Raw genomic sequence first — 11674 nt, 5'->3', positions numbered from 1 at the left:
TTTGCTAATGGCAGCTGGTCCTATGAAACCTTCCCTGGCTGGTTGGTGACAGCCTTGCGCATACGATGCCCGAGGAATTCCCTAATTTTGCTATCAGACCCTTCCCTGCAGCCTTGCTGAAGGCAGCTCTGCAGCTGATCTCCCGCCTCTGCCCACCCCACAGGTGCTGTGGGGTTTGGGAGGGCACGAGGGCTCAGGGGGTTCCCCCCACTCCCCTTGCAGGTTATGGGGCTGGGGGGTTTCAGTCTCCTGACAGAGGGGTTTGCCGCCCAGTGCTGGGCGAAGGTGGCTGGGCACGATCGCGCCTGGCCTTGGGGAGAGGAGGGCGGCTGCGGCAAAGCAGAGATTAAGGGATGTAATGGAGGCCAGAGAGTGAATAAATAAAGCAAAGCCTGGCACGTCTGCTCGGCTGGCCTTGGCTGGCCGGGGTGGTGGCTCTGGGACCCTGTCCCTGGGCAGCCATCGCCTCTGCTGTCCCACCAGGTCTGGGGCTGGTCCCTCTCCCATGGGAAAAGGCATCAAAATGCCCTAAAAGGGGTCCTCAGCCTCCTGGCTGGCATTTCATAAGCGCAGTGCCTCAGGCAGCAAGGAGAACTGCTGCTGTGCAGTGCATCCCTTGAAAAGACAGAGCCAGGGTGGACTCGGGGGTAAAAATGGTAAAGGGGGGGCTTCATCCTTCCTTGCTCATCTCCTGTTCAGCCTCGGCATCCCTGGGGAGGCCAGGAGGGTCGCCCAGCCCCTGCAGGGATCGGTTTGGGGCCACTCCTGGGTGTTATCTCTCTCTGACTTGATCATGAAGTCATCTCGTGAGGGTGACCTCATCCCTGCTTATTGGTGGTTATGTAACCCGGCTCTTCAGGGGTTTGCCTCTCCTCAGCATCAGACTGAAATTTCCGCTGCCACCATGTCCACGGGCATTACCCCAGCATCTTTGCTTTGCCCTTTTGGGACTGAATACAACCATGCATGGTTCTTTGTTTGTTTTTTTTTTTCTTTCCCTCTCTCTCTAGCATGTTTCCCACCGTGATCCCAGACTGCGACCCCACCATTTCTCCCAGACTGTACCACATCTGCATGGCACCCATCTCTGTAAGTACCCACCAAGTGTCACAGGGTGGTTTATCTGCCCCGGCCTTGTATTCACTGTCCCCCAGCTCAGATCATGCCCATCTACTCCCAAATAGCATGTCTGGGCTCTCCAGCTTGAGCTGGAGCGAGGTTTGAGCTGGGTTGCTCTAACAAGGGACTTGCAAATCTCCCGACTTCGTTTCGTGCCCGTAGTCAATAGAAGGCTTTGATTTATTTTTATTTTTTCCCAACATGGTCCCTCAGAGGTGTTTTAGAGCCCCTAAGTCATCAGAGCAGGTTGAGAAGTGCCTGTCCCTGCTTCAGCCAGGGCTGGATTTAGGGTGTTGGATGGAGACAGTGTCTCCATGGAGGCCTCGTGGCACAGCAGCATGCCCGAGCCCCCCACTCAGACTCCCCGCTGTGTATTTATTGCTCCCTCGATTGGCTTTCTGGCAGCTGGCTGTGCTCGTGGGCTTGTCCTTGCTGGTGAAACGCAGGCGTCTCCACCAAAGCTGCTGGAATGGTGTCCCAGGATTGCTCAGGTACCCTGGCCCTGGTGGTCCCCAGGGTCCCTGTCACTCTGCAGCCAAGCTGGTGGAGGGATGCTGAGGTGCAGCATGGGATAAACCAGCTCTGGGGCAGAGGGTGGTGGGGCCAGGGTGCCCGTGGCCTGGTGTCAGGCTCGTCCCTTCCTTGGCTTGCAGCCCAGCCAACTTTCTGGAGGAGGAAGGCAACCAAGGGCTGGTGGCTGCGGTGTTTGGTATCCTGTTCTCCTCCCTGTGCGTGCTGGTCTTGGACAAGGACCCTCTGCCGCTCATTGCCCAGTCCTCCCAGAGCACCCGGGGTAAGGCGAGCCCTCTTCTGGCCTGTAGGCACTGTGCTCCTCCCCACCCAGGAGGCATGCAGCTTTGGGTGGCACCCTGAGCAGCCTGTTCACCCTGGTCCATCCTGAGGGCCTTCTCCTGCCCGTTCTGCTCTTCCTCCTCCCTTCCCACCATCCCATCTAGAGTACTGGAAGATCCTGGCTTTGCTTTACTACCCCGCCTTCTACTACCCCCTGATCGCCTGTGCCACCGTCCGGCACAGGGTCAGCTACCTCGTGGGCTGCCTGCTCTCCTGGTGCCACTGCCTGGTCCACATCTGGCAGAAGGTGGATTGTCCCCAGTCACCAAAGGTACCTGTCCCACCATGCAGGGAAGGATCGTGGAGGTTGACGTGGCCCAGGGTGGGAGGTGGCTTTCTCACTGCCTCCTCAAAGTGACATTAAGGTCACCTGCCCAGGACTAGAGCCACAGGCTGGGGTGGTCCCATGTGTGACAGCTCTTCTTCTCCCCAGATATACAGGTACTACTCCACACTCTCTTACATCCCCATCATCCTCTGCCTTGTGCTCTTAAGCCTTTGGTATCCAGCCCTGCTCATCAGGAGCTTCACCGGGCAGGAGGAGACCTTGGAGAAGGAGGTAATGAAGATCCATGGGACAACTTGGGGTGGGGTGGCTGGTAGCATGGGAGAACCCCTTAATGGACCTGCGTGGGTTTTGGGGAGCTCTCCTGCCCCACAGCCCATTTGTCTGCCTGGGGAACCAGGAGAAGTGGGGTGCATGTGTTCCCCACTTTGCTCTGGCACCGGGAGCTGCCTCCCCTTGATCCCTCTGATGGCACGGGTCGCGGCTCTGTTTGTCTCGCTGGATTTGAAGAGGGAGTGAAAAATCCATCTTTGGAGTAAACTCCTTAGTACAAGAGGCTTAAGGCATCAATGCGTCCCATTCAGGCCGGGACTGGGGTCACCTTGTTTCCCCTGCAGGCTGGATAATCCCTGTCCCTTTGGGAAATGCTGGGCTTTGTTGGGAAGAGAGAAGGAAAAACCTACTTCAAAAAAAAAAAAAAAAGCCATCAGCCCAAGCATGGACTGAAGTGACCCCCCAGGCGCTCACTGGGAGCTGGTTGGTAGGGATGAGGGGTTTCCTTCATCCTTCGTCCCTGTTTCACCTGGGTTTGGGCTGCTTTGTTGATGGGAACAAAGCAGAATTTATTTCCACCTTTGTGGTGCTGGAAGATTTGCTGTCAGCACTGCCCCAACACGCTTGTTATCCAAACGAGGGCTGGGAGCCCTTCACCCATGTCCCATATGGAGGGTGGTGCTGCGGGGCACCGTGCTGGCAGCAGGTGGGAGAGCAAGGAGATGGCTGCCGGGGGATGTGGATGCTCTGGCCCCCCAAAAAGCAGAGTCCTCTCTCCCTGCCCTGAGTGCCTGAGCATCTCCCTGCGCTCAAATCAACTTACTGCTGATTCCCTTAAGGTTATGGGGAGAGGTTATTACAAGAAGTACCTAAAGGCTGTCCTGTCCAAACGCCCTCAGAAGGGGAGGTAAGGACTGCACCTTCCCCTAGCTCTGCCCCACAGGCGAGTGCCCGTGCCAGCCCTGCCTGGCTGCCAGCAACGGGGCAGAGAGGCACCCTGCTCCCAAGGGACACACTTTTCACCCTCTCCTTCCTCCTCCAGCTCCACGAAGATGGAAGAGAGCCTGCTATTGAGGGTCCAGGCATATTTACGCTCCTACATCTACGCTCCGGAGGAAGGTAGGCTGCGGGCAGGCGCGGGCTGCGCTCTTGGCTGCAGCAGCAGCTCAACAAACAGGCTGCTTCCCTGGGGAGAGCAAATGCCTTTCTTGGCTCCGTCCCCAAAGCATCTGTGCCGTGGCAGCTGCAGCCCGCCGCACGTGTGACGCCTCGGCTCCGCGCAAACTGTTGCGGTTTGGGCTGGGGAGCTGGACACTCCCCCTAGCCCCATGGGGGCATGGGTGGGCTGAGGTGGCGAGGTTCAGGCACAGGTTGTGCTAATATCGGAGCCTGATGTTTGATTAGCTGATGATAAGGGAATAAAAGCTATGGTAAGTGGGTAAAATCCCTAAGAGCCCAGGAATGGGGAACCACTCCTGGCCCCTCTGCCCGTAGAAGAAGCAGGGGCTGTCCTGGGAGGTGGCACCCCAAGGGATGTGGCTCCACGCACAGCAGGCACCCGCTGCTGCAGGCGCTTGAGGTTTCGTGGGCTTGTGGGAAAGGAGGATGAGCAGGGAGGAAATCCAGCCAGCCAAAGTGTGGAGAAACTGCTCCTAGCTATGCATCCTTGCAGGATTTCCCTGGGGAGATCCCAATTCATGTTTGACTGCCCTCTTCCAGCGCTCTCCCCCCAGGGGTGTTTGCTTTGGCTGCTGGGCTGGGTGGACACGCCTCTGGCTCCGCTCCCCTGTGATCCTGCGTCCCAGTTCCGCTCTGATACACCCCTCCAATTCCGCCTCACAGGTTTCAGGATCCCGCTGAAGCTCATCCTGTCCATCACCACGGCTGTGATCGCTGTCTACCAGGTGACGTTGACGGTTAAATGCCAAGCAGAGCCCCCTCCCTGCCTCCTTGGCTGCATCCTCTCAAGGCGGAGGAGCCCAGAGGTCATTGCCACGCCACGATTTTGGCTATGGGGCTGGTCTTAGCATGCCTCGAGGTATTACCATCCCTCAACTGAGCCGCAGCAACCAGCCGTGTGCTTCCAGGGCTCAGCCAGCCTTAAGTCTTTAAGCTAAGGCAACAGCTCAGCAGTGGGATGCCATGACCCGGGGCTCACGTGGCACCGCTCCCTCGCAGGTTGCCCTGCTGCTCCTGGTGGCCGTCGTCCCCACCATCCAGATTGTGCGGGCAGGGATGACAAAGGACATCGTGGTGCTGTTGGTCCAGTTTGGCCTGGTGCCCTCGGAGAGCCCAGCCATCCCTGGTGACATGGAAAAGGAGCTCAATACTGTCAAGTACTACCTATGGTCACTGGAAGGTGGGTTCCCAGCATCTGTAGGTGATTTTTTGGAGGATTTTGAGACTTACCAGGGAGGTTTCTAACCCAGAGGATGGCCCAGGAAGCCAGTTGGTGACGGGGCAGCTTCCAGAGGGACTTAAAAACCAGCTGCCGCGGCCGTGCAGACATGAAAGGCGGCTGCGTGAGCCTGGTGCCATGCCAGGCGTCTCCGAGTGGCTGCCGCGTGCCAAGACAGCGAGGCAGGGAGAGCCGGCAGCACCGCGCTGCAGATGCTACCCTTTGGCTGTGGGCTTTGATATGTGCTGGAATCGAGCAGATGGCCCCCGGCCCCCTGGATAATTAAAAGTCCTGGATGGGGGGCAGGGGGTGTACAGGCACACCCCTCTCTCCATAGCACTACCTTGGGGTACCACCAGCCAAGGGGGGCCCTTTTTATGGCTTTTGCAGAGTCACCAAACCCCTCTTTTGTTTCCTTGACATTTCCATCCTTCCTTCCCCCCCTCCAGCATTCCCTTTTCTGAGAGCATCTTCCATCACCTCCGAGAGCATCTCCATCCACCTTTTCCGAGAGCATCTCCCTGCCCACTTATCATGACTTACTCAATGATTTTTCCAACGCTGAGCTAGCCTAACTGCGTTTATTTCCTCTGGCTGCTTGGCTTTCCCCTTCCCTTTCCCTGCTTCACCAGCTCGTGCCCGCCTGGGAGATGGAGAAGGGTCTCCCGGTAGCACAAAGGGGGTAGGGAGGGAAACTGAGGCACGGTGCCCCACTGCGGGGTACATCCAGGCAAGCCCTGTAACTCAGCTGCCCGCAGTGCTCCTGAAAACACATTTTACAATAAAATCCTGTCGCTGGGGCTGGCCGTGGCCCTGACCTGGCCGCCCCCCACCCCTGCTCCTCCGCAGTCTGCTACATCTGCTCGCTGGTGCTGTGCTGCCTGCTGACCTGCGCCATGCTCCTGAGGACGCTGGTGATGCACAGGTACGGCTGCCTCCCTCCTCTATGGCCTTGACCTTGCCACTGAGCCGGGATGCAGCTGGTCTCTCTCCCCAGGAACAATCTGAAGGCATTGTACCAGGGGGCCGTGCTGGATGTCTTCTACAAAGCCCATATCCTCCGCCCGTCCCGACGAGCCGTCGTCTGCTGGATGAGCTTTGCCAGCTTCCAGACAGCTTTTGCCTGCCTGGGTAAAGGGGGCTGGGGGGGCAGGAGGGGGTGGATGGATGGTTGGATGGGTGGTGAACCCCCACGTTGCACAACCTGCCCTGGCTTTAAGCATCTCTTTCCCCATTTTGCAAAGGGGCTTTTGTTCCTCTTTTCCCCAAATGCAATTTGTCCTTCTGCGGAGACGACTGTGCTGGACACCAAATGGTAGGGAAGAAAATAATGGGGCTGGGGGGGGGGGAACGATGATTCCTTTTGGCTCAAGCCCAAATATTTTGATTTGAGAAGCTGTCGCAGCATCTCATGCAAAGGACTGTCTGTCTCCTCTGGTCCTGCTCTTCGCATCCCGGGTGCTGCTGTCTTCCCCAGCACAGCCAGGGTCTCCCTGACTGGGAGGGCTGAGCACCCCATAGATGGGTGGAGGACATCAAAGAGGGTAGAAATCCTCTCCCCACCGTGGTTTGGAGACGTTTTAAGGCCTCTCTACCCCATGGAGAGGTGACTCTGGGCAGTGCCTGCGGCGTTGCCTGTGCACCACCCAACCATATCAGCACGCCAAGGCTGCGCAGCAGAGCCACGCTGGGGGTCCAGGGGAGTGATGGAAGGACAGGGGGGTCCCACCAGGTCTGTTGGTGACCACCCCTGGGAAAAGGGGACCTATTTTGCAGGCGGATTGCAGAGATCAGTCTGGAGGTAGGAGCTGGGGGGCACCAGTCCTTGCACTCCTTTGCCAGCAAGGAGCAGCTTTTCTTTGGCCACCCAGTGCTTGGTGCATCCCTGGCAGAGCCAGCTACATCTCGCCATGCTGCCGTGAATCTACCTACCTCCTGCTTAAACATTGGGTTTCAAGTCATTAAAGCAAAGCCGTGGAGGTGAAGTACAAGCTCAAGCACAAGGAACCACAGCTGCTGCTGATCACGGTGTGATTTATGATTAGAAATCAGAGCTCAGGCTGATTTTTATGATGAGGCATTATAGTTGCAGCCCCGAGTGATGGCTCTTCTCGGCGGGGATAATGTGGGGAGTGATAAGAATGGCTGAACTTGTAATTAAATCCCGCGCGGAGCATTGTGTTCAGAGCAGGGGAGGCAGGTAAGGATCTCACAGGCTTTTTATCAGATTAAAATGAAAGACGCACTCAGCAACAAGCATGGGTTTGGGGAGTAAGAGCAGGAACAGCTTCTCCATCCCCCCCGCCATGGTTTCTCTCGCCTTGTCTCCGTCTCAGGTCTCCTCATCCAGCAAGTGATTTTCTTCATCTGCTCAGTGGGGTTCACCTTCCTTGTCGTCATCCCGCTCCAGTCTGGCAGGAACACGCACCTCTTCAAAATCGTTCAGAACATGTGGTGAGCACTTGCAGCCCTTGGGGAGGGATGGAAGACCCAAGTGGGTGCCGTGGCGTGTTTTGGGGTACTCTGCCAAGGGGGGGGGGGCTCTATCTTGGCCTCTTTCAACTTTGCTGGAGGTATCTGCTTGCCTGGGACAGTGTCTCATGCTCGGGACCTTCCTGGTGTCCAACCTGCCTCTTCCTTCCCACCCAGGCCCTTCTGGTTGACCTTGGTTGTTGCCGTCATCGTACAAAATTTGGCAGCTCACTACCAATTCCTGGAGCAGCATCCCCTCCGGAAGGAGCTCACCAACAGGTATGGGGATGTGGGGGCGCCCTTGGGGCAGAGCTGTCCTTCCCGAGGTCCAGGACCCCCCGGGACTGTGCTTGGGCTTACACATGCCCCTGATGTCATGGCATCCTCTGTGCCATGAGCTCAAGGGGGAAAGCCTGCGCATTTGAGAGGTTTAAGTGGCTTCGTGCTCCCGGAGAGATTTCTTTAGATGTCTTGGAGGGCCATGGTCCATTTACAGCCATGATTTTGGTGGGGTAAAGCTGGTGAGGTCTATGCCATGCTCCACCATCCCCATTTGCAAGTCTCAGAGGAAGCCCAGATCCCTCAGGATCACCTGGACCGGTTCAGATGCTGCCAGCAGATGTGGTCCCTCGCTCACACGTGGTGTCACTGCCTAAGCTGTTTCCTTAGGCTGAAGACTGAGTGACAGATGGATCTAGGTGTCCTGCTCTGTCCAGCCAAGGCTCTTCCAATCACCTCCATCATTTGCCCAGTGTTGCAGGGAGGCTGCTGTGGGCTCTTCTGGCCTCTGCAGGATCTGGTGTCCTCTATCCCCAACTGCCATACTCATGATTTTTCTGGTTTCTAAGTCTTCAAGGAGAAATGGAGACCCTATGTGTGCTGGAGGCCAAGTTTTGAAGTCCTGACAGTGCACCAGGCTGTCTTCTCTCCAAGAGCCCTGAAGGGTGTTTGCTTCTCTCCATGGGATGGAGACACCTCAAGCAGGGACCGTGTCTGCTGGGGAGGGAGAGAAGGGTGGGAGGCTTATTTTGGCAGGAGGTTTCTCTGACAGGGAAGGGCTGTGCTTCCCGTCCCATGGTGTTTGTGTTCCTTACTCCTCCTTTTCCACCCGCAGGCGAGCTCTCTACATAGTCACCTACCTGCTCTTCCCCATCAACGTCCTGGTGGGTGTCCTGGCCGGGGTGTGGAGGATGGTCATTTCAGGCCTTTATAACGCCATCCACTTCTGCCAGCTGGACATTAGCCTCCTGAACCGTGGCGTGGAGACCTTCGACCCCGGTAGGAATCTAGGGGGGGTCTGTCTGCAGCACCTTTGTGAGCATGGGGGCCGTCCTCCTGCCATCAAGGTCCTGGGGGATATGGCCAGTGGCTCCTGCATCACTTGGAGCTGCTGGGGCCAAGGGTGGCTTCAGGTTAGGGGACAACAGGAGCAAGTGGCTCTTCCTGATGCCTGCTTTTCCATCACCCATCCCCAAGGGCAGGCGATGCCGTGCTGGGGACCCCTGGGCTTCACCAGTGGCCAGACCCTGTTCCCACGGGCAGTAGACCCTCACGTCTCCTGCGCTAAAGGCAGCAGGGAGGGGACCTCAACCCTTCCTCTGCTTTTCCTGCTGGGATTTTGGGAGCGGAGCTCAGCTCTAAAGGCAGAGCAGCTCTGGCAGGGCAGAGACAGAGCCTGGCAAACAACCCTCCTCTTTGCTCCAGGGCAGGAGGGAAGGGGGGAACCATGAAGTCTGGCCCCACCATAGGTGTTTACTGTGGGCTGTGCTCCCCCAGGCTACCACACTTACTGCCATTATCTGAAAATGGAGGTCAGCCAGTCCCACCCGGTGATGAAAGCCTTTTGCTTGCTGCTTCTCCAGTTAGCCAGGCCAGAGGGGCCGCCGGGGCTCCGGGTCAGCAACGTGGAAGAAGGTGAGACCTTCCAGGAGACCCAACCAGGGGGATGTACGGCCAGCGCCGTGGAGTGACATGGGGGTCTCCTCTGCGGGTTTGCTGCTCCTCTAGCGATGCTGTTGGTGCCTTGGGGTAAAGGGACCACTGAGGGCTTGTGGTTCTGCTGTTCTCCCTGCTTTTATGTCACCACCTCTCTTTGGTGTGTGACCAACCCCGTCCCAGGAGCTGCCTCCACTCCTCTGCCCATGCAAGGGCAGAATGGGGCTTGTCTGCTTTCCCCCAGGGTGTAGGCGGCATGGGGCAGCCCCAGAGAGGGGGAGCTGGGGCTGAAATCTTTCCCCCCTCCCGTCTCCTTTCAGGCATCCAGCTGATGCAGCCTAAGAAGGCACCGCCAAGCAGAGCCAGGTTCAAGCAGAGCCAAGCCCGGTGGTGGCTGGCCTACACGCTCCTTAACAACCCCTCACTGACAGCATGCCGGAAAACCGCCCTCTCCAACCCCACGGCCAACGGCACCCAGCTCAGCCCCCCCAAGCCCTGACCTCCAGAGAAGCCCCCACCTCTCTCTGCCTCCCATGCACTCTCCCATCCCATCCCATTCCTGTCTCCTGTTGACTCTCCCCCAGCACTAGCAGGAGTTTTGGGCAATTCTTGCCCCTCTCCAGCCTCCAGTCCCTCTCCAGCAGTGATGGGGGCTGGTTTGTAGCTCTAGGTCCATGCTGAGCCACTCGTTGCTACGGTCCAGAGGTGAAGATGCAGCCAATGCAAATGGGTCGCCTCCAAGCCTGAACTAGATGGAGAGGGGTCAACGAGCCAAACGAAACCCTTTAGGCATCTCAGAAACATCTTCTTTAGAGTCACTCCTGCAATAAGCCTGCCAGTTCTCAACAGCTGCCTTTCCAACACATGGCAAGGCTGGCACAAGTCCCCAGCACCAGGGCAGTAAGGGAAGAGAGAGAAGTGGGGGGGGGAGGGCATCCTCAGACAGACTGAGCATGAGGAGCTACCTGCATCTCAGCGTGGTCTCCCTGCGGAGAAGGTCCCTGCTGCCAACCCCATCCCCAGCTTCTCCCTTTCAGGTCTGATCCCAGCTCTCCTTGGGTGCCGTATGTAACCCTGAGACTTTTTTCTTTTTTTTTTTCCTCCCCCAATATTGTGAAGGCTGAAATCCCCCTCTGCTCTGGGTCCTGAGGTTGCAGAGCCATTTGTTTTCTGTTCCCTGTAACTCTCGTCCTCTCAGAGCCTCTTGCTGCCACCCCATTTTGTTTAAAGCCAGTGGTTCCCTGGGGCCCGAGATGCTCCGAGCGAGCTGAGCTTGAATCCGTAGAAAGCAGTTGTACGCCCCACTTGGACGTGCTGAGCTGGGGAAGGTTAATAAATCACATACCTCATTCCTATGCTTGGGGTGTGCTTGGTCTCTTGGCTGTTCCCCAGTAAGCCAGACCTGGCAGGAGGGACATGAGGGCTGTCATAGCTGTGTTTCTGGGTGATGGTGGGGACCAACCTGGCTCAGCAGAGGTTTTGTGGGGGTGAGGGGACCAAATCTGTGATTCCCCCTCCCCACCATAGGGAAGCTTTAATGCAAAGCTGACCAGTTTGCTTTCCCATCAAAACCTTTGGCCCCTAAACCACAGCTCCCATGAAGGATGGGAACTGAAACGGGACATTTTGTGGCTAAAGCACCAACAGTAGGTGTCCGAGGTGTTGCTGGATCACCTCTTCCCATGGTGCATTCCTTGAAAATCCTGCATTTGGGGGCTGGAATGGTGCCTGGTGTCAGCCTGCCGCTGCAAAGAGCAAACAGGGCTCTGGGTAAGTTGTGCTGGTGGCTCCTTACTCTTCCAACTTAAGGCCATCTCAAACGCCTCAGCCTTGCTAAAGTGGGCACCTTTGAGGCTTTGCAGCCCACCCTGCACAGAGCAGGGCTGCTGGGCCATCCCCCTTTGCTCGAGAGGTGTGATGGGGTTTGAACCCCTCGCCCCCAGGGTCGCCTTGGAGGCGAGCAGACCTGCTCTTTGCAGGCTTTCAAGAACCCCTTGCCCTCTTGCTGGGGTGGTTTGGGGGTGAGCGAGGCTGAGCCCTGTGCTTTGGGGTTTGCCAGAGTGTGCTGGCATCTCCCCACAGCATTGGAGCTCACTGGGTGGGAGCCAGCCCCTTCCCCAGCAGCCCCACCGACTCCCTCTCCATCCCAGCAACCAGAGGGAGGTACTTGCCTTCATCTGCCGCCTGCGGGTGCTGCCCAAACAGCCACCCACTGCGCTCAGCTGCTCCGAGCCCCGTCGCATCCGCTGCCCTGACCAGTGCTGGTTTAATCATATTTGATTACTGTCTGGCACGTAGCACGGTGTCACCAACTGGGTGACAGCGGTGGCACAGGAGGC

General features: G+C 57.5%; 1 protein-coding gene across 1 annotated transcript in view; it reads left to right on the top strand.

Moving 5' to 3' along the window:
• STRA6 (signaling receptor and transporter of retinol STRA6) overlaps positions 1–9834 on the top strand; it is an 11276-nt gene extending 1442 nt beyond the window's left edge. Inside the window, exons 2-17 of the mRNA XM_009643905.1 lie at positions 1011–1089; positions 1525–1610; positions 1773–1912; positions 2076–2242; positions 2405–2530; positions 3370–3437; positions 3573–3649; positions 4373–4434; positions 4709–4889; positions 5778–5853; positions 5926–6059; positions 7265–7382; positions 7578–7679; positions 8515–8678; positions 9177–9314; positions 9656–9834. Coding sequence (XP_009642200.1) covers positions 1011–1089; positions 1525–1610; positions 1773–1912; positions 2076–2242; positions 2405–2530; positions 3370–3437; positions 3573–3649; positions 4373–4434; positions 4709–4889; positions 5778–5853; positions 5926–6059; positions 7265–7382; positions 7578–7679; positions 8515–8678; positions 9177–9314; positions 9656–9834 — 1897 coding nt within the window. The remainder of the gene's footprint in view (positions 1–1010; positions 1090–1524; positions 1611–1772; positions 1913–2075; positions 2243–2404; positions 2531–3369; positions 3438–3572; positions 3650–4372; positions 4435–4708; positions 4890–5777; positions 5854–5925; positions 6060–7264; positions 7383–7577; positions 7680–8514; positions 8679–9176; positions 9315–9655) is intronic.
• The last annotated feature ends 1840 nt before the right edge of the window (positions 9835–11674 follow it).

The sequence above is a fragment of the Egretta garzetta genome, unplaced genomic scaffold, assembly GCF_000687185.1.
Source record: "Egretta garzetta isolate BGI_Z169 unplaced genomic scaffold, ASM68718v1 scaffold287, whole genome shotgun sequence".
Lineage (NCBI taxonomy): Eukaryota > Metazoa > Chordata > Aves > Pelecaniformes > Ardeidae > Egretta > Egretta garzetta.
Note: the sequence above shows the minus strand (reverse complement) of the source record. Positions and strands in the feature narration are given on the sequence as shown.